At 55.4% G+C, this 21,409-nt stretch overlaps 1 protein-coding gene across 3 annotated transcripts in view; it reads right to left on the bottom strand.

The window, feature by feature from the left end:
* SPEG (striated muscle enriched protein kinase) overlaps positions 1 to 21,409 on the bottom strand; it is a gene marked incomplete at its 5' end in the record, with an annotated part of 54,936 nt that overhangs the window by 15,040 nt on the left and 18,487 nt on the right. The window contains 16 exons of one of the 3 annotated variants that reach the window (XM_081143063.1): positions 517 to 717; positions 843 to 939; positions 1,185 to 1,353; positions 1,755 to 1,867; positions 4,206 to 4,381; positions 4,487 to 4,610; positions 5,003 to 5,209; positions 5,819 to 5,923; positions 6,159 to 6,278; positions 8,642 to 8,865; positions 8,975 to 9,164; positions 9,263 to 9,421; positions 10,533 to 10,793; positions 13,220 to 13,395; positions 14,327 to 14,415; positions 14,632 to 14,807. In XM_081143063.1, the coding sequence (XP_080999189.1) occupies positions 517 to 717; positions 843 to 939; positions 1,185 to 1,353; positions 1,755 to 1,867; positions 4,206 to 4,381; positions 4,487 to 4,610; positions 5,003 to 5,209; positions 5,819 to 5,923; positions 6,159 to 6,278; positions 8,642 to 8,865; positions 8,975 to 9,164; positions 9,263 to 9,421; positions 10,533 to 10,793; positions 13,220 to 13,395; positions 14,327 to 14,415; positions 14,632 to 14,807 (2,587 nt within the window). Of the gene's footprint in view, positions 1 to 516; positions 718 to 842; positions 940 to 1,184; positions 1,354 to 1,754; positions 1,868 to 4,205; positions 4,382 to 4,486; positions 4,611 to 5,002; positions 5,210 to 5,818; positions 5,924 to 6,158; positions 6,279 to 8,641; positions 8,866 to 8,974; positions 9,165 to 9,262; positions 9,422 to 10,532; positions 10,794 to 11,106; positions 11,926 to 13,219; positions 13,396 to 14,326; positions 14,416 to 14,631; positions 14,808 to 15,744; positions 15,907 to 21,409 lie in introns of those variants that run through there. The other 2 variants (XM_081143065.1, XM_081143064.1) reach the window with 2 other exon arrangements.

The raw sequence follows: 21,409 nt of genomic DNA on the forward strand, positions 1-21,409 counted from the left end.
TCTTTATGGAAACAGCCTCCTAATAAAGCCAAGTATTGATGCTCATCTGGAATGGGGTCACTTCAAACATTCAGATACACTGTACTGCATTTCGTGATCAAAATTGCATGCCTTGTCCTAGCTGTGTGACTTCAGTGAGTGCCTTAACCTCTCTACACCTCAGTTTCATCATCTGTAAAATGAGGATGATAAAATTTCTCAAGATAGGCAGGTATACATGAGAATTAAATAGATAAAACTCAGACCATTGCCAGGCACACATTAAGTACTATGTAAGTTTACGCTTAAAGGGGGGGGGGCAGAAAATGTTGGTTTTTGCAGAAGTCTCCAGACTCCTCTCTGTGAAGTATATTGAGAGAACTCCCAATTATCAAGGGACATTTTGTAAAGATAGTCAGCCCCTCCCATCGTCAATGGGACCACTTTGTTAAATGTGAAACATGTTACTATTGGCTGTTACAAGGACCAGTCATTCAGGCCAGGTATCCCCCAGACACCCAACCTCTCCCAGGATACAGCTCGGTGACAATGACCAGTCCCCGACGCCTCTCGAAGGCCTCATGGAAGTAGAGGACACAGTCATGCTGGAGCCGGGCCAGCAGCCGGGCCTCCCGCCACGCTGATGCCTTTGGCTTGGCCTGGCTGGGGATGAACTTGGCTGCAAACTCCAGGCCTGAGTTACGTTCCACCACGCGCCGCAGGTAGGAGAAGGCACCCCTGGGTGATGACACAGGGAGAGGATGGGATTCAGGTGTCGCTGCAATCCTGACTCTCCACACCATCCTGGCTCCAGACCCAGCTTTTCTTGGCCCCCAGACACCACACCCTCTCCTGTCCCACACCTGCCGATCTCCTGGTGGATATCATAAAAGTCGCTGAGTCTCTTTCCTCGCTGCTCCTCACCTTCCCCGGCCCCTTCCACCTCCATAGCTGTCTGAGCTGAGGAAGAGATGCCTGGCGTTAGATGGGAAGGGCGAGAGAGGAATGAGGCAGAGACTGAGGCAGGCAGGGTAGATGGAGTAGGCAAAAGAGAAGCTAAAACATTGGAAGCCCAAAGTGGGGTGCCAGGGCTGGAAGACGTGGGAGCCACGGAGTGCAGGGCGGGATGAGGGACTCCTAGCCAGGGGCTCCATCGGATCCCTGGGCGTGAGCACTTTTCCTTTCTCCCCTGAGCCCTGGCCCACCTGAACGCACAGCCAGCTCTGCTTTGCAGAAGACCTCTCCAGCCAGGTTCCGGGCAGTGCAGGTGTAGACGCCTCCATCCTGGGCCCCCGTGCTGAGCACCACCAGGGAGCACTCGTTCTCCTCGTACACGAAGCTCACGTGGCTGCTCTCGGTCAGCAGCACCTCATCCTACAGAGTTGGCCGTCACCTCTGGCCTGGGCCTGGCTTCACCTCCACCTGGGACCCAGCTTTACCTCCATGCCAGAGACCCAGTCTCACCCCCATCCCAGGGGCCTTGCTTCCCCCCAGGGCCCAGAATCAGCTCTACCCTTTGTCTCCCACTAACAGCCTTGTACCCCCCAATTAGTCCCCTGGTTCCTCACACCCCTGCCAGCGTCACTCAGCACCCCTGGGTCCCACTTCCTTCTAACCTCATGTCTGGCAGCACCTCTGCTCTTCTCTGTCTCAGATCCCCTCCTCCTAAGATGCCTGGACCCCTCCCACACTCCCAGGAAATCCCTCCCCCTTCCTCCCAGGCTCCCAGCCAGCCCCAGGCCAGGGCTCCCCTGAGGCCTTCATCACCCTCTGACCTTGTACCACATGATGTCCGGCAGCGGTTTCCCCTCAACCACCACAGCAAAGCGAGCGGTCTCCCCAGCCCCCACCTCCACGTCCTCCATGATAGACTCAAAGCGAGGGGCCTCTGAAACACAGGGGTGGGGTGGGAGGGGGACAGAATGTTGGGGTCACACGGGCCTGTCTCCTCAGCTCTTCTCCAAGCCCTTCCTCAGCAACTGGCTCACCAGACCCGCCCTCCCACTCCCCAGAGCCCCAGCACCTCACCCACCGGGGCTCTCAAACTCGGCAGGCCTGTGGGAGCACCAGAGTTCCTGGCCTGGACCAAGCGCTCTCCCTGTGAATCCACAGGCGATGTCCTTCAAACCCCAGAAAGCCTAAGCCGGAGGGTGCAGACTTGCTTTGTTTGACTCTCAGTGTTCATCTGCCAGCTTTGAGGTTTTAGGAGATTTTCACACACAAAAGAAATCTAGATTTCCTGCCTCTCTTGAGAATCAGGGCTGGCCATCCTGAGCCTCTGCCCTCACCGCATGAATGGGCTGGCGTGGAGTGGCTCAACGCTGCCCCCTGTGGGCGACCGCCCTTCTGCACAGTCCCACTGAGGGCTTCTTGGACTTTACTGTCCTGAGCCCTGAAGGCCATCAGCCTGTGACCCCGAATCAAGTTCACTATGGCATTGCCTCTGTCTTGAAGTTTACTCTCTGAATCTTATTTAAATGCTTAAGGGGCCTTCTGGCCATCTTGGAGATGGCAAGAAAAACAAACTGGTACCGAATCTCAGCTTAGTTCTCCCACGTGTGACTCTGATTTTATTCTCTACACATATCATGCGATCATGTTACTTCCTTAAAAAGTGGCCTCTAATTCTCATGATGGAATTAAATACATGTTCCAATGCGCTTCGCAGAGGAGCCTGTGACTTCCTGCGCCCCTTCCTGAGCATGGTTGAGGGTCTCCGCCTTTAGAAGAGTGGGAGTGATCAGGCCCTGAGGGCAGAGCAGGGGTGCTGGGCAGGGACACCACCATCACAGGCACGCTGCTTGCTTTCATACAGATAAAAGGGGAGGGCATTCTGGGAGCGGGGAAGATGCTACAGTGAGGCGGCTATGGAAGGAAGGGGCCACTGCCCTGCCTAGGGATGGGGGTGGGGCACAGTGGGACAGGGTGTAGATCCAAGCCCCAGGCCTGTTCTAGCCCTGGTTGGCTGGAACACAGTCTCCCTGTCACTGTCCCAGCCGCCACGCTGCGGGCTCTGGGTGGCCAGGGCCTCTTCCTATATCTGGAAAGAAAGATGCGTCCTGCAGATGGTACTGTCAAGGAGCAAAGCGGTGGTTGAATAGGAAGTGACGGGATGGAGTGGGGGGAAACTGAGCAAGGGACAGACACATAAAAGGGAGACCTCGGGCCCAGATGATCTGTGGCCTCACCCTATCCACCATCCACAGGGGGGCCAGTAGGGCTTCCCCAGCTTCTCCTCACACCCTCCTGTCACTTCTCTTCCACTTTAAAGATGCTCTCCCTCCCCTCTAGGAATCTGGTTCCTAGTGTATGGGGGACATAGGTGGATGAGAGGATGAGCTCTATGAAGGTCAAAGGACTGGGATATTTCAACTGAACTTGATAAATTTTTTAAAGGCACCAGAAAATGCACACTTACCCATGATAAGTATGCCTGGGCTAACTAAAATGTCACTTTATTTGCATTTGGTTGGAATTGTATCTACTCAGCAGGTAACATTGTTTAGCTGGCATTGGTCTGAAATTCTGAGTGGCAGTTACATATGTCTAGAGTTAATTAACAAACTGGGACACAAGGCAATTACTACTTAATGCATGCTGGGGGTTGAGAGACTACATCTTTGATGGAGAAATTACAAAAAGGTCCTCAATGCAAAGGTTGGGAGGCTCTCTCCAGCAGGCTGAGTGAAGGGCAGCCAGGATCCCCAGAGCTGAGAGCCTCATGATGAGATGTGCTCCCCTGGGCTTTTTTTCTTTTTTAAATCGACTTGGTCTCCCTGTGCTGGTTACACTAGAGGTATTATTTCCTGTTGTGTTTAACACAGGAGCTGGGAGCACCCTCTGCCTTTGGAGTTGGGTATCAGAGCTTGAATTCCAGCTCCTGTGCTTATAGGTTGGGCCTGTTACTTAGCATCCTCTCAGCCTCAGTTTCCCCATCTGTAAAATGAGGCTAATAACCACCCCCATCTCACAGGGTTGATGTATATATCAAATGAGTGATACATGTAAGATACTTAGCACTGAGCCTGACATGTACTAAGTGCTTAATAAATATCTTATTAGTACTATTACTATTATTATTAGTTCTGGTGTTATTATGGCCATTAGATGGACATGGCCTGAGAGGGAAGACTCAAGATTGGCAAGTGGATGTGTGCACCTAGAGGTGGGAGGAGAGGGCTGTGGGCCTCAGAGGGATGAGAGGGAAGGGGTCTGCTACCACCTACCTGCCAGTTCCAGCGTGACCGAGCAGGCCTGTGTGCCGTGGCGGTTGCGGGCAGTGCAGGTGAGGGTCCCCATGTCCCGGCGGCTAACCCGGCAGATCCGAAGACAGTACTGGTCATCATCTGGCTGGCTCAACTCGTACACACCTGCCCGAGCCTCCAGGAGGGCCCCTCGGCAACTAAGGTACACATGACAGAGAGGTCACTCAGGATCCAGCCACAGGGAGGTCAGTTGTGGGAATAGAACCACTTGTGGGAATAGAGCATGCAAGGTGGGGCCCCACCTCCTCCAGACGACCTGGGCCTCCACATGGTTGAAGGTGACGGTGACACTGGCAGGTTGTCCCTCCACCACATATACAATATCTGGCTTGTCCAGCACAGCGGGCGCCTCCTCCAGGGGCGGGCCTGGGAGGAGAGCACAGGCTGTATGCTGGGCTTGACACCAGATCCTCAGTACCTACTGCTCTTTTGACCCTCCCCATTGCCCTGTGAGCTCCAGTTTTACAGATGAGGAAGCTGAGGCTCAGAGAGGTTTAGCAATTTGTCTAGGGAACACAGTCATGGAGTAGCGGACTGGGACTGCACTCCTAGCTTATCTGACTCCAGAGCCTTGGCCTCGCCCACTGAGTGCTGCTTTTGGGAGTGAGAAGGAAGCAATTTGATGGTCAAGGTCACACCCAGCCACACCGGTCCTGTCAAAGTTCTAATGTCCAGACCAGCCCTTGAGCTTCCACCATGGGGACCCATTTCCCAGCCCAGAAGAATCCACCCCACTCCATAAGAGCACCCAAGCTCACCTCGCTCCAGCAGCTGCACAGGCTCCGAGGGCGGTGACGGTTTGCTGCTGCTCTTGATGGTGGCACTGAGGACCCGGAAAATGTGCTGGACCCCCTTACGCAGCCCTATGGCTGACCACCCAGGATCCCGCAGGCCCGTGGCCAGCGCCGTCCACTGATCCGAGCCCAGCACCTGGTGCTGCACTGTGTAGGTCAGAGCGTCTGGGTCTGATGGGGAGGCAGCTGTTAGAAGTGGGCATTGCTGGGACATCCCCCATCCTGCCCCCATGTAGTTCCTCAGGACCCAGGAACTCATGATTAGTCTGCTCTGAGGACCTGCCTCAATTTCTCTTGTTGCTTCTACCTGCTCCCATCTGCTCTTGCCCAACCACTGGCCTAGCCAAGCTCAGAGCCAGCAAAGTGCCAGGCATGGGGTCCAGTTACAGGCATGGAGGGAGCTTGACTTGTATCCCAATTCCTTGTTACTATCTAAGGTGGGGAAACTGAGGCATGAAGCAGGAAGAGGTCATGGACAGAGAAAAGAATATTCCCTGGAGCACGACCCAAGCACCTAACCCCTCTGAGAAAGAGAAAGGAATGTGGTGGCCCCCTCTCTCGCCTCTCCTGACCCAGAGCCAGGGCTTCATACACCATGGAGAGGAGGCAGTCAAGGCTGCTCCTGGCCATGGCCCCAGCACTCCGTCCACTCCCCACCCCGTATGCTTCCTTGGGTCTTGCCTTCCCCTCCTGGCTCCCTTGCCACCCTTGCCACCCTTGCCTGAGCCTACCCTGTCCATGCCCTGTCTCCACCACACAGCCCTGTGTGGCCCAACCCACCGATAGCCATGTCCAAACTCCTGGGTGGGTTCCATGTGAGTGTGATCATCCTCCCGGTCACAGCCACCACCTGCGGGGCACCATCTGGGGGGCCTGGAACCACATCTGAAAGCCACAGGTCAAGCATCCGCTGGGTCCCAATGGTTCCACAGGATCACCAAGCCTCAGGGTAGTGGGCTAGGGGCTGGGGGCACAGCCGCAGGGGCAGGGGCAAGGCCAGATGGCTCCTCAGGGGAATAAAGGAAGGGAGTGGGTGCAAAAGCCCCTCCTTCGCCCAGCCCTCTGGGTAGGCCAGAGGCTAGACTGTGCATGCAGCTAGCCTGGAAGGTGCCTGCCTCACCTGTGACATAGAGGTGGGCGTAGCAGGCAGCTTTGCCCAGCTTATTGGCGATGACGCTCTTGTAGACACCGGCATGCTGAGGTCCCACAGCAGGGAACACCAATCGATGGACATCCCTGTCTGGGGTGGGGGGGAGGAGGGACAGTGACACTGGGCCTGAGATAGAACGATACTTTGAGGGGTGTGTCCATGCCACCCCAAGCCTGGCCCTTCACCCCCATCCACTCAGGGAGGAGGTGACAGGGAAAGGAAAGACAGACAAGAAGTGTGTCTACCATGTGGCAAACCCTAGGTCCAGACTGCCGAGTCTACATTTGCAGCCCTGGCCCCTCTCGACTGTCCTTCCACCCTTCAGGCTCTGCAACTTCTCACCTTCCTCCCACACCATTCACCACTGTTGACTGCCCCTCTTTTTTGCACCTCTGGGGGTATGTGTCACATCTCTGTGTCAAAGTTCTGACAAGGCTTGGTTCCTAAGGCCCCTCCCATGGCCACTGGTGGCCCCATTGCCAGCAGAGACCCCCTGAAAGCCCACCGCTAGTGCAGTCCACACTCCACCAACAGCACCGCATGTTGCCTCCCGACCTGGAAACCTTAAAGGCATCTACAACTTATGGACAGCAGCCAAAGCACTCAGACTAAACTCCCATCCTGCCACGTCTCCTGCTAGTCCTCCACTGTCTGACCCTGACAAGCCAGCCGGGCCCTGGACACGCCATAGGAGTTCTATCTTCAGGTCTTTGCTCAAAAATTCCTCCCTTCTGGAACATTCTTCTCTTACTAAGGCCTCCTTCTTTTTCAAGACACAGTTCAAGTGAGTGCCAGCCTGGGAAGCCTCCTGTGCCATGCCTGGTGGGGCCCACTCTGCATCCCCTCCCTGATTCCCCCAGGACCTCCAGCAGAATCTGCTGCCTTGCACACAGTAAGTGCCAAATATATGTATTACATTATACATTCCAATAAGAGTTGTCTGCTATGTCAACTGCTTGACATGCGTTCCCCCCCATAATCCTTTCAGCAACTCTGCAAAATTATCCTCATTTTTCCAATGAGGCCAGAGACATTAATGGACTTGTCCAAGGTCACATAGCTAATAAATGATGGAGCGACGGCTTGAACTTGATTACCTCTGGATTCGAAGCTCTTTCCTTACACCGTGCTCCCTGAATGATGATAAGGGAGCCATTGCCAGCGGGGTAGGAGGGGGAAGAGGCCTACACTGTCCTCCTTCATATAACAGCCGTCTCCAAACACCCCTCCCTTCTCTTAGTGGTTATCTCCCATGGAACAGTCACCCATTCATTTATCTCTACTGAGACTATTTATAAAGGAAGAGAAACCAAGGGCTGCCACTGACCCCAGATACAGACAGAAGAGATGCCAGCTCAGATCCTGAGACAGACACCCAGCCAGGGCCTCAAGCAGACGGAGAGCTAGGAAGCCTGTGGGCTGAGCAGACAGCTGCTGTGGCAGGGGGCTGAGGGGAAGCATCAGAGCCACAGTGATGGCACTGGAGATGGGGCATGGGCAAGAGGGGGCATCCTGGTTAGGAGGTGGGAGCCAGAGTCAGATGGCCCTTGCCTGCCTTTGAGCAAGCAAGGACCTCTGCAAGTCTCAGTTTGTCCCTCTGTAAGCCTCAGTTTCCCCATCTGTAAACAGGATTAATAGTACCTGCCTCACACACAGGCCCATGGTAAGGAAGGTGAGATTGTCCATGCCAGGCCTTTAGCACTCAGAGCCTGGCACACATAAAGCATTCAATAAAAGTGAGTTTTGTCTCACTGCAGCTGCAAGAGGAGGCCACTGTGGTGCCCAGGGGGTTGCTGTCTGATGGGGGTAGGTAGGCCTTCCCACAGGAGACTTGAATTCCTTCAAGGGTAGAACTGAGAGGTTCCCATGAGAAATACCCCAGGCTGGGAGGACACGGTCCCAAATACATCATTTCCCTCCAGTTCCTCCTTTACTTGCTACTCATTAACAACGTTGGCCAAGCATCCTTTCGGTGCCAGACACTACCCACATCGGCCTTCTCACTGAAATGTCTTTGCTTTGCTGACGAGAATGAAATGGTGGCAAAAACAATAGCAATAATCGTAAGATTTAACACGTACTGACCACTTGCTATTTTCCAGGCCTTGCTCTAAGTGTTTTATATGTACTCACAGATCTGATTCTCTAACAAGCCGATTACAGATAAGGAAACTGAGGCACAGAAGGTTCTATAACCTGTCCACGGTCAGTAGCAGGCTGTCTAGTAAGCTCTAATAGAGCTGCCAAGGTCCAGAGTAGTGACTAAGCAGAAGGGTGCTGTGTGGGCTCAAGGAAGGAGGTGACCTCATAGCCTTTCTGGGCTACCCTCTACCAGATGCCCCATCCCTGACTAAGCTAGAAAAGGAAGGCCTGAGGGTGAGCAAGGGGAGGGCACTGCAAGCAAAGAGGGTGCTGGAGGGGCCACTCCCCAGGGTCCCTTCCTGGACACGTACACTGCATCATGCGCCGGTCATCACTGCTCTGGATACGGTGACCGTTGTGGAACCAGCTGATTGTGGGGTAGGGCAGACCAGTCACCTGGCACTCCAGCATGGCCTCCTTGGCCAGTCCCACCTCCAGGTCCTGCAGGGGCCGCAGGAAGTCGGGCATGGACAGCCGCTCTAGTTCACCATGCTCCGGCTCCTCCGGGATGGATGGCATCTTCTCCAGCTTCGAGCTGTAAAAACCACACAGCTGCCCAGAGTCGCAGAGCTTTGCCTCCTACCACAGGCAGGGCTTGGGCCCCACAGTGACAGGCCCACCAGCACCAGGGTCCCAGGCAGTACCTGGGGCCAGTGGCAGCCGTCCGAGGCTCCTCTACGTAGAGCTGGGCCGAGCAATGGGCCTGGCCATGGGTGTTGGTGGCACTGACCGCGTAGAGCCCCTCGTCCTCGCTGCCCACGTGGGCAATGTGCAGCGAGTGCAGACCCCCATCCTGCCGCAGATGCAAGTTCTCACTCTCCTCCACAGCGCGGCCTGGGGGAAGGGAGAGGGAATGCACAGCAGACTCAGAGAGGGGTCCTGTTTTCTGGTCCTGGGGGGTCCCCCAACATCTGCAGTGTAGAGAACCATACCAAAATGAGTCCAGGTCACGGAGGGAGGCGGGGTGCCACTGATCTTGCAGTCAAAGCGGGCCGTGCGGCCTTCCAGCACCTCCACGTCCTCCAGCAGCCGTGTGAACAGGGGTGTCAGTGAGGGTCGCACAGTCAGCCGGGCGCTGCAGGTCAGCTCATCTGCGGGAGGGGTCAGCACTGGGGCATGAAAGGCCATGGAAGTCCAGGCACCCCCACCCAACCCACAGGTCCTACCCTCATGCTGGGCAGGAAAGGGGGGCTGGGCCAGGAGCTGTAGTCTGGCAGAGCCCAGAAAGGTCCCTGGGCACCAGAGTGAGGCAGTGGACAAGATCCAAAGACCGGGCCTTCTCAGGAGGGTGGAGGTTGGCAAGGGTGGCAGCAGGCTGCCATGGTGGCTGGGGATATGATGGGTATCCAGGGCCCCAGACCGGCTCTCCCATCCTCAGTTCACCTTGCCCACCCAGGATGATGCTCAGCTCAGCAATAAAAGAGGGGCCTAGAAGCCAAGCCCCTTTCCTCCCCTACACCCCTCTTCCCTCTCCTTGGAATTCTCCTCTGTGCCTGCGTGGTGCCCATACTTCCTCTTACCCTTGCCAGATAGAGCCCACACCCCTTCGCCCTACTCCACTGCCCCACAGACAACCTTCTGGGGGAAGTAACAGCACCTAATGCTGACCTAGTCCTTTCCTGTCTACCAAGTCCCTCCAGTGTCACCTTAGGTGCTCATTACCACGACCTGGTGAGGCATTGTCTCCACTCTTCAAACAAGGACAGGGACCAGGTCAGAGATGTCATTAATAATAATAACGGCCGACATTTATTAGGTGGCACCCTTCGCCAGTCTCTGTGCTTTGTTCTTTACATTCATTATCTCATTAATCCTACCGATTCCCGAGCTAGGCATTATCATGATCCCTTTTTTTACAGATGAATAGTCTAAGCTCAGAGAGATGAAGGGACTTGTCCAAAGTCACGTGGCTGGTATGTGACAGGACGAGAACTCGAACTCACATCCAGGTGGTCTGCCACATCTCAGCAGACGGGCTCCCAACAGAAGCAACCACTAACACTGACACAGAGGTCCTTCATGCCAGGTGCTGCTCCAAGTGCTGAGTGTACTGAGGCAGGTGCATTGCACCATCTCCCACCCAACGCTATTCACCCAGGAGATGGGACCCATCTTATTCTGCACCCACCTCCTTCACCTCCAGTCCCCTCCCTCCAGCTCTTGGGTGCCCAAGGCAGCCCCAGGGCCCAAGTGGGCAGTTACCTTTGGCCGTGCTGAGCTTGCAGGTGTAGACGCCACTGTCGTCCTCATGCACAGAGGTGAGCAGCAGCTTGCACTTCCGGCCATCAAAATGCATCTTGCATTTGAGTAGCGCAGGCTGCAGCAGGCGGCCTCGGCACAGCCAGTCCACCTCCACGTCAGCAGGGCCCGCCACCAGGCACTCAAACAGCGCCATTTCCCCGGCCCCCACGTCCACGTCCTGCAGGGGGGCCAGCACGGCCAGGGACCGGCTCTCAGGGTGTGCTGGGGGGAAGCGGCCATGGGGGGCACACATGGAGCAGAGACACACGAGGCGAGGGAGACACACACACGCACACAGAGAGAGACAGACAGACACAGAGAGAGAGATGCATTTTGTTCCTTTGGAGACAGAGGGAAAGCCCACCCGCTGGCTGGCCAGGACAGCAAGGAGGTCTCAGGCCTGGCTTCAGGATGGCAACCCCAGCTGGGCCAGGGAGGGGGAACTCAGGGGAAGCAGAAGGAATCAAGGACGGAGAAACTGAGGGTCGTGTAGGGGCAGAGACGGCGGCGGAAAAAAAACCACACAGCACACCAGCTGGGTACAAACTGGACTTTATTTGAACTAAGAAACAGGTATTTCTGAATCTCTCCATGCCCTCTACAGTAGGTCCCTGTTCCTGTGTCAGGTCTGGCTAACTCCCTTATTCCCAGACAGAGCCTCCCAGGCTCTGACAGTAAAAGGGAGAGCCCCAAATGGGCCCTAAAACTGCCCACAGCCAGGACTCAGCCAGGCCTCCTCATCAGCACAGGGCCCGGGGCCTCTGGCTTTTGGTCTCTTGTGAAATAGTGTGTTGTGCCATTTGAAACCCATTTCTGGAATGGTCAGTGCTCTGCCCCCTCTTCATGAGCCCCTTGTCAATAGCACTCTACCTCTCTGGGCCCCTCCATCCTGCAGATGCTATGCCCTGTCTCTCCCCTTCAGCTTTACTTCATGCCAGCTCCAAGGTATCCTTCCCTGACTGTCACAGACACACAGACAGACAAACGGATAGACAGACAGGGCCTATAGCAGCGGTAGCACATGCGCTTGCTGGGTGCTCCCCTGCGGGGAGAGACTGGGAGGGGGTCTTGATACCCCTCATGGCCACCCTTTCCTGGCACTCAGTCCATGTGGGGGCGCCTGGCCTGCCCAGCCATATGTCCACTTGGGGAGGGAGGGGTCCACAGGGGCCCATGGCTATCCCAGGATGCTGCAAGGGGAAGGGAGGGGCGGGGAGGCTGGAACAGGGTCCAGGCCGGCAGGGTCTGTGGGCAGGAGGCAGTGAAACACAGCGAGGTCCGAGAGGTGCCTGAGACAGGGGCGCGGCTCGGAGGGTATCGGGGGGAGCGCAGGCGGCCCCCTGAGCTCACTCGCCTGTGTACAGACAAAAACCTCAGTCAGCAAGCGGCAGGTTAGTGCAGTACACGCTCACGCACACGCACACACAGGCGCGCACGCAGCCTGGCTAGGCCCCCAGCGTGGACAGCTGCCTCTCACATGGCCAGGGCACTGCCACGTTCAGCTCCCCCAAGAGCAGGCCTGGGTGGGGGGCAGGCAGCCAACCAGAGGCCGGGTCTCTGAGTTTCCTGGGCAGGTAGAGGCCCTGGGCACCCAGGGGAGAGGCATTCACAGGTATCAGGAGCACCCCAAAACCTGAGGGATGTTGAGATGAATCCCATAGAGAGAAAAGCACCAAGATGTGGGTTAACATGAGAAGCAGGGCAGAGCCAGGCCCTGAAGGGTAATGAGGACCAGACTGTGGGGATGGGGGTAGGGAGTAGATATAGAAGAATTCAGGGACTGAGAAGGAGGCCACCCCAGGAACAGGAGGCACAGAGCCCAGTAACTGAGGCAGGCAGGGCTCAGCAGAGGCAACCATGGCTGTTAGGGTCCAGGCTCCAGCAGCAGTCTGGGGGGATCCTGGATGCTCTTAGAGCTGGCCTCTGCCAGGAAGGGAGTGACAATGGCTGAGTGTGGAGCTGAGGGGTTCCCAGCCCTGAACTGCCCACAGGGAAAGGGGAGGGGAATTGTGGGGCAAATGGCCAGTCCTGGGGAAGAAAAGCACCAGCCCCGAGGGCAGCCTGGCTAGGGCCCACCATCCCCAATGCCTGTAAGGTCCCCTGCTCTTATGCCCGATTCTGGGACCCAGCCCTCTCCACATTTCTGCTCTGCTCACCCTGGCACCCCTGAGGTCCCTGTGATGCTCCATGCCGAAGTCACCCCAAGGGTCCCTCCGAACGGGTCCAACTATCAGACATTCCCCACTGCCACCCCCAACCACAATAGATTCTACACAGCAATGAGATGGGTAATAAGAGAGAGGAGTGGGTGTGAGGGAGGGGCCTGAGAAGGGCAAAGTGACAAAGGCTTAGAATAGTGTAGGGAGAGGATGGTCAGTGGCAGGAAGCAAGGTCTCTGGCTGACATCAGGGGCCGGCATGACTGAGCATGGGGGAGGCAGTACTGCATAGTACTGAGCACTGAGCAACTTGCTGTGTGGCCTGGGCAAGTCACTTGCCCTCAGTTTACGCAACTGCAATATGAGCAGCTAAACTTGGGGCTCACTTGAGGCCCTTTCAGTTCTGGCATCCCATCACTGAGGTTGTGTGAAAGTTGGCAACAAGGTGAGGACCAGGTTGAGGGGTTCATGGAGAGCGTGATATACTCACCTCGGACTTCCAGGCGGGCCTCACACTGCCGAGCGCCATACTCGTTAACTGCTTTGCAAGTGTAGAAGCCAGCATCACCCCGCTCAGCCGCCAGGATCCTCAGCCGGCACAGCCCACCCTCTGCCTCCTCTGCAAAGCGCCGCTGGTCTGGGCGCACAGGCTGGCGGTTTCTCAGCCTGTCGGAGGGGCAAGAATTCAGTCCCAGGGCCCAGGGTCCTCACCTGCACATGTAGGGAAGTGAGGATACAGAGCCAAGCAGGCCTCTCTTCCCTGCACATCATTTGTCCCCTCCCCATATCTGTCCCACTGAACACTGGCACCCCTTTGTTACAAGTTAGGTTTTTGCCCTGACTCTGCCATCCCACCTCCACCAGAAACTTCCAGACCATATCTGCCCACCTGGTTCGCTCCTTCCTAGGAACCTAACTGCACTTAGAGTGGTGCCATGCTATTCAGCTCTTAATAGCTCTTAAATTTCCTCATGTTTTATTTTTATTTATTTATAATGAACACATAGCTTTTCCACTTCCCAAAAGGGACATGAAATAACTTATAATGTTAAGAAATCACATTGGGAATGAGACAATCAATTAAAAATGAAAAACAGAACCCAAAACAATAAAAAAAAACCCTAAGTGAACTAATCAAAGTGCCAAGCACCTGGGGTGCAACACCGCAGAAGAGCCCCGAATCGAACTCTGGGCTCTGGAAGCTCAGAAACAGATGGTCCCACCTGGGCCTAGCACAGGGCTGGGTGCAGAAAAGACCTCAAAAGTCACCCTGTTGTCAGCGGACTGGGGCGGGGGTGGGCAGCCTTCTCCAGGGGTGAGATGGCTCCAGGATGTTCATCACAAGTGAACAGACAGGAGATCATTTGTTACCCAAACCCCTCGCCCAGAAGGAAGCCACGAATGAGCCCTGAAGCCCGGCAGAGGCAGGGGCAGGAGCAGGCTGGGGGGAGTGGCGCCACTGTACATGGGATGTGGCCCTCTGCAGATCATGGGGAAGTCCACAAAGGACCCAGTCCCTCTACCCAGAGCCAGGTCTCACAAGGCCAAGCCTGGAGTGGGGGGAGTAGGCAGGTGGCCATTAGCGGCTACTACTCACCAGGAGACCACGGGTTTGGGCTCCCCCTGCACACGGATGCTCATGGTAACATCTTGGCCTTCTCTTACTGACTGGTCCATAAGGGAGACCTGAGGGGAACCCCAAAGTGTCAGGGCCCAGCTTCAGTTCCTGGGGGATGTGAGATCTGGGACAGAGGCTTCTTCCACCCCAGTCTAACTGAGGCTGGCTCTGGGTTAATGGGGTCAAGCTCCAGGTGGTACTGGAGCCGGGTGTGGCCCCAAGAACAAGAGGCCACACGAGGGAATGGAAGTACTCAGGGGGCTGAGACTGCTCAGGGGTCTGACCTTGAAGGTGGGGGGTGCCTTGGAGCCAGTGTCTGAGGAGCGGCGGTTCTGGCTGGGACTGAGCTTCATGGTGGGGGGTTGGGGCCAGGTCTCCCCAGGCTCTGGGAACTCCTCTGGGGGGCTCAGGTACTCCTCGTCAGAGGTGATGGGGCTGCTGAAAGGGGATGTGGACCCACCTGGAGGAGAGATGGAGGAGAGACAGTGGCACACAGAGATGCCAGAAGAGGAAGGGGGGTAGAGAGACTGAGAGTTGGGTGGATGAGCCAGGGATCAAAGACCTGATAAGGTCTGGAATGGCAGAGCCTGGGAGGTGAGAGGTTTCCTACAGGCTGGCCCAGTTCTGACTTCACTTCCTGGGGCTCGTCTGCTATGTGACCTTGCTAGGTATTTCCTGTCCCCGAGTCCCTGAACCCTGCTCTGCTACAGACCTTCCCAACACTGACCCTGCTGATCCTCCTGAGTGGAGGGAACCATAGGTAATGGCCTGGGGCCAAGGATTCAGGCAGTAGAGAGGCTGCTCCTAGGCCTTGTGGGAGACGTGGGCCTCCACTGGAGCCGAGAACCCACATTCCTGGCACAGACAGCAGGCTCCTAATGCAGGTGGTTCATGTTTCTGGACCCCAGAGTAGCACAACCAGGACACCCATTTCTTGGGTGAGCTGGGCCTGGTGCAGAGGAACACACACCTCAGACAAGCCCCATCCTGACCTCAGTGCCAGGGCCAATGAGGCGGCACTGTCCAGCCTGCCCTTCCCCCTCTCCCTTCTCAGCTTCCTGCCCCAGATACCCCAGAGGCACCTGTTGGCCCCAGCCTTAAAGCATGGACCCCAAAACTCTCAGGGGATGGGAAAGCAGAGTCTGAGTCATCCACAGAGAAAGGTAGCTCAGCCTGGGGAAGAGGAGGGGGCACCAGTGTGTCTTTGGGGGAGGGGTGTCCCCAGGGCCCTGACGCCCTCCCCTGCAACTGGCCAGTGGCCCAGTCTCACTGAGCTGGCTCCTAGCCGACTGCCAAATACAGACATGAATCTTCCACAGCCCCCTGGCCCCTCCTCCCGGTTCCCCCACCCCAAGCCCCTGTGGCCCGGCCCCCCACAGGGCTGCACCCCAACTCACCTCGAGATTCTGCACACGGACCCCAGCCTGCGCTTGTCCAGAAGGCTCTGCCCTGGCACCAGGCCCTTCTGCTGCCTGCCCACTACCCACCCCGCCAGGCTCCCCAGAGAGCAAGAGCCCAGCCTGCCCAGCCCCACTCACTCGCTGACCCTGCTGAGGCTCTGCACGAGGTCCTGGGGGAGGGGAAGGAGGAGGTGGGGGCTGGCTTGGTGGGGACAGGCTGGGTGGCAGGCAGGCAGCTGGCTGGGGAGGTGGTGCCTGCTGAGACCACAAGCAGCCTGGGCCTGGAGTGGAGGGGGAGGAGAGGGGAGGGGCAGAGTACAGCACGGCTGTATTTAGCCACCCTGCTCATTCCCAAGCAGCAGGATCTGCCTTTTCTCTCCTTACAGCTTCTGGACCCTGACAAGCACAAAGCCCCCTCAGTGGTGCCTCGATTCAAAGTGCCAGGGCCTTGGTCCCCAGGGGAAGATGGGGGTGGCACTGCACTGCAGCATCCAAGACGCTTGCCCTGACCCATTCGATTAGACGGGTCCAACAGAGGAGGTACTGGAGACAGATAGCCCCTATGATGACCCTTGCTCTGACCAAACCACCAAGATCCCCAACAAGCCCCACCGTTTTCTCTGGTGCTGAGAATCAGAGAACTGTCAGGACCCTCAGCCTCCTTCCCAGAGAAGCACCCTCTACCTGAGTGGGCCCAGAATCCCATCTCTGTCTCCCCATCCTGCCATGGCAGGTTTGGGCCTGTGCCCAACACTCTTCTTACAGACGTTCCTGGCTGGCAACTGTCCCTCACCCCATCAGCCCCACCAGGGCCAACAGTCAGGAGGCAGGGGCTGCTTCCTCAAATAGTCCCTCACAACCAGCACCCCTCTGCATCTGGGGTGGGAAAGGGGCTTGGAGAGAGAGCAGTAGAGTAGGGGAGCCGTTGAGAGGTCACATGTCCTTCTCCCTCCTCCTATCACCCCTGCCCAGGGCCACATTCCCAAGCTATGACCTGTGTTTCCCATCATTGCCAGTGAAGAAGGGGGGAACTGGCAGAGGAGGGGGGCTCACCATTCAGACTGGCTGTCTTGAAGTGGGGGTGGGGAAGGAAGTCAGAATGGCCACTTGGTGAGCATCTGCTTAGGGCTTGCCATTAGCTGATGCTGATATCACAGGCAGGGGCCCCTCCCCTCTGTGGATCCTGGTGACCTCTTGAGTCACCTCCAGGTTGGGCAGAGCTGAGGCCACGCATGGCCCAGGGAGGGAGGGAGAGGAGAGATTAAAGCAGATGGGTAAAGTTTGCAGGGAGCCTCAGAGACCCCTGGTGGTGGCTAGGGGAACAGCACCCTGGGGGCATCCAGTGACCGAGCTAACCAGAGTCCTTCAAGCTCCTCAAGAGGGGGGGCTGTCAGAGAAGCCTAGGCAGGAGGCTCAGGCTACAGAGACGGTAGAACTGGGCCTCTATGAAACAAGGCCATGGCCCCTACCCTTCTATACTCCCAAAACTGTGTGGCCAAGGAGGCTGATCAGGGATCTCTGTCTCCAGGTCCCAGAGCCTCTAGGGTTCCACACGAAGCCCTGGTACCACCCCACTTTTCATTGGTCCCACACTAAAACCATCTTTGTAACCAGCCCCTACACCCAGCCCTGCTCCACCCACAAGACCAGCTCTCACTGTCTGAAACATAGTTACACCAGCCAGGGAGTGGGGAGCAGGTACACCCCCAAACCTAGACGCACACATGCCCACCATGTACGCACTGCCCCTGCACCTCCCACCACTGCACAACATGCTGACTCTGCACATGTCTGGCCTTTCAACACTGCTCCCAGGTAAGACTCACTTGATCAAAGTACTGGCCTTGGGGAGCCCACAAGTTGGGGAGCCCTCCCTCCCCAGGCCAGTGCATCCCACTCAATACTGATCCCAACATCCCCTGAGGTGTTCTCACAATAGAAACAGTCACAGCCAGCTACAGGAAAGGCATCACTTAAGGCCCTCTACATCAGGGCTTCTAGGATGGTCCTTGAACCACCCACATCGGGACCACCCAGGAGCCTGTTTAAACTATAAATTCCTGGGCCTCACTCTGACCTGAAAAATTAGATTTCTTGGAATAGAGGTCAAGAAACTGCATTTTCAAAAGCACCTAGTTGATTCTTAAGCACATGGAAGTTTAGGGACCCACATGACTCAGTGTAAGGAGGACGATAACCCTAAGAGGTGGTATCACTCAGTCCCATCTCACTCAGCCACCAAACTTTAGGGCAGGGCTCTGAACCTCAGAGGTCTAGCTCCACAGTCCATGTGTTCCCACTATTCCACCTGGCCTCCCACCTGTGCAAGGTCCCTAACTCTACGGCAGTGGTTCTCAAATTCACCATTCACCAGAATCACCCGGAAAGCTCCTTAAGATATAGGTTGCTGGGACCCACCCTGAGTCTCTGATTCACTAGGTCAGGGCTGGGGCGAGCAATGTGCATCTATAACACATTCTCAAGGTGATGCTGGTGCCCCTGGTCTAAGGACAACACTTTGAGGACCACTGCTCTACAGTCTCTGTCTCCCACCTTCCACTCTTAGGCAAATCCTCACTACCCTTTGCAGACGTGTGTCTCCCCCCAGCCTCTACGTGTTACCCAGGTTCTTCCAGGGGCTTGGAAAGTCTTGGGTATCTCTGCCCCCTACTGTCAGCTCACACACAGCCCTTGACTGTCCAGGAGGCCCTCCAGGTATGGCTGCAAGGGCTAAAATAGCCAAAGCACAGCCATAACCTCAGGAGCCTTCTGGCTGATATGGATGATAAGCCAGATACACACACGACTATAAGAGGAAACAGGGATAAGGTGGCAAGAGGGAGGCAGATAAGGCCACAGGAATGAAGACAATAGGACATTACTCTTGGCTCACAGAAGAAGGGGACTGAGGGAAGGAGTGGTATTAGAAATAAGGGTTTAGTTTAAGCAGAAAAAAAGCAATCCTGGGAGAGGAAATCACAGGAGCAAATGTTCAGAGGCAGAAAGCGTGTGCAGAGAACTGTAGCTCAACCCCTCTGGCTACAGAACTAGGTGGAGAAGAAAGAAATGGGATGTGACAATGTTGGAGCAGGTCCCTCCCTCTGCCTCAGCTGCCTCCAGCCACCCTCAGATCCTCTTCAGGTCCAGAAGGTGGAGGCCAGTTTCCGGAGTGTGGCCTTTACCCTGAGGGCTCAGGGAGCTCCCTGAGGAGTCTGCGGAAGGGAGCAGTGTGCTGGAGGGTCGCAGCCTTGTATGTGGCCTGGCTGCTCACAGCGGCTGTCCGCCCACACTGTCTCTGTGGGTTCCTCCAGAGGTGACTTGCGTAAATGCCCACTGTGGTAATCCCACCATGGAAGTGAGGGAAAGGGGAAGAGTTGTGCTGAGAATGTTTCAGTTTGGTTTAAAAATGAACAAGGAAGCAGAGAGCATTTCACATGGTCAGCCTGACCTAGGCATGGAGGTGGTTAATGTCTTCCCTATGATTATTTAGGATTGCTCCATGTTAGATAAGCACTGGCACCCACAGTAAATTAGGTCCCCATTCTTCTGATAGGCTGTGCATAATGACCCCCATTCTGAGGTAGCAGCCCTGGGGGACACCTGTTGGGGCAGACCTGCTTCTGGTAGACAGAGTGGGGAGGAAGGGCTGAGTCCAGTCAAGGACTGAACTTGCTTTTTTAGGTGCTGTCCAAATCCCAAGGATGGACAACAGGGCCATGTGGCATTCCAAGATCCCCTCCACAGGCAGCCACTGACTTCACAAGTGAGAACCTGCCGGGGCCGGGCCAGGGCCAGAGCCAGAGTCAGGAGGAGAAGGGGGCTATGATTCCCTTCTTTCCCTTTATATTCCTGACCTCCCCAAACCACCTCTTTTCTGTTGTGATAGTGTCATCAAACAGATGGGACCCAAATGAGTTTTGATAAGCCATATCCTCTGGCCCAAAGGTCCTTAGCTAAACCTTCAACCCTGCAGAGCCTCACAAGTCTTACCGAGAAAGCAGCCCAAGAGTTATGATCCTTGCTGTACAGATGAGGACATGGTGGCTAGTTAGTGAGGAGGCCAAGGCCTCCACTGGAAAATGCTAGAACCTTGGGATCAAACTGAGACCTATGCTTGAGGGGAGGACTGCAAGCAACAGGATGAAGGCCTGGGCACATGGAGTCACCCACGTCCCCCTTCCTCCTGACCAGAGCCCTTGGTGAGGTGAGCCGATTGTGTGCATACCAGGCGTGTAGGGAAACAAAGCAGAACCACAGCCATGGTAGAAAGGGAAAGTGAGGAGAGGAAGGAGAGAAAAACCCAAGGCCATCGGCAGTCTTTGTCCTCAAAGACTGCCGATGAGCATAATTCTACCTGAACCTTGAACCTCTTGGGTAGAGGAAAGTAGACAGTATACGGTGCAGTGGTTAGGAGTATAGGCTTGGGAGATCCATGGGAGGGCTTCAAATCACACCCAGTTTCCCACTGACGCTATGCTCCTACAGCTGAGCAAATAGGGTAACTGCTAGCCACTGAGACCATTTAAATGTACATTTATGAAAATGAAATGAAAAATTAACTCTTCGGTCGCACAAGTCACATTTCAAGTGCTCAGTAGCCACATGTGGCTAGTGGCTACCATATCAGACTGAGCACATATATAATATTTTTATCATCACAGAAAGTTCTATTGGTCAGTGCTATTCTAGAGCAATTTGCTAAAGCTTTCCAAGTCTCAGTTTCCTCATCTGTAACATAGGCATAATAAATAGAACCTACCTCAACAGGGTGGATTCAATGTAAGAACCCAATCAGTACAGGGCCTGGTACATACAAAGGGCTCAGGAGATGCTAACTAGTCACATTATGTTCGTCTGCCATCACACTGAGTTTACTTGCTTCATAGGTGAGTATTTCAATCGCCTGCTGCTTATAGCATCCCTAAGCAGATTACGGATGCTAAGTAGAGGCCCTGGCCTTGTGCTATCTCAGTGTCGCTTCACTCTCCACGGTTTCATCTTCCCACTTGTAAACTGGGAATGTCATCACATGTTATGTCCCTCCAAGAAATGTACAGTTGGTCCTGAACAACATGGGTTTGAACTGCAATAGTCCCTTATACAAGGATTTTTTTCCAATTGGTCCGAGCAGTTCAAACCCGTGTTGTTCAAGGGTTAGCTGGCGGTTGGGAATGTGCCCACATGGAGGGCCAACTAAGTTACATGCGGATTTTCTACTGTAACGGCAGTAGGTGCCCCTAACCCCCGCACTGTTCAAGGGTCAACTGTACATGGTGTGATGTAGCTCAAGTAAGGGTAGAGATGTGAAAGGGTTTGGAAAAAAGCATATGCCATTCTCCAAACACATGAAACTGTTTAGAGAGATGTAGCACTTGGCGTCCAGTCGGGACTCAATAAATGCCTGTGTGATGGATGCAGGCAGCTGTGAAGTGCTTAGCTTCAGTTAAGCTCATTCCACGAACTCTCCAACCCCCTGCTCCAATACACACACACCTTTCAGGAGCTCAACTATGGTCTCAGCAGTTATTCAGGGGGGTGGGGCAGGGTGGGAGGGATCCAGGGCTGGGTGGGGCTGCCAGAGCTGGTGAGAACAGACTGGGCCCCCCAGACCACAGCACCAGGGTAACTACATTCTCTAGTTACCGATTCCCTGTCCCAGTGG

This window comes from Miniopterus schreibersii (genome assembly GCF_964146895.1).
Source record: "Miniopterus schreibersii genome assembly, chromosome: 7".
Taxonomy (NCBI): domain Eukaryota; kingdom Metazoa; phylum Chordata; class Mammalia; order Chiroptera; family Miniopteridae; genus Miniopterus; species Miniopterus schreibersii.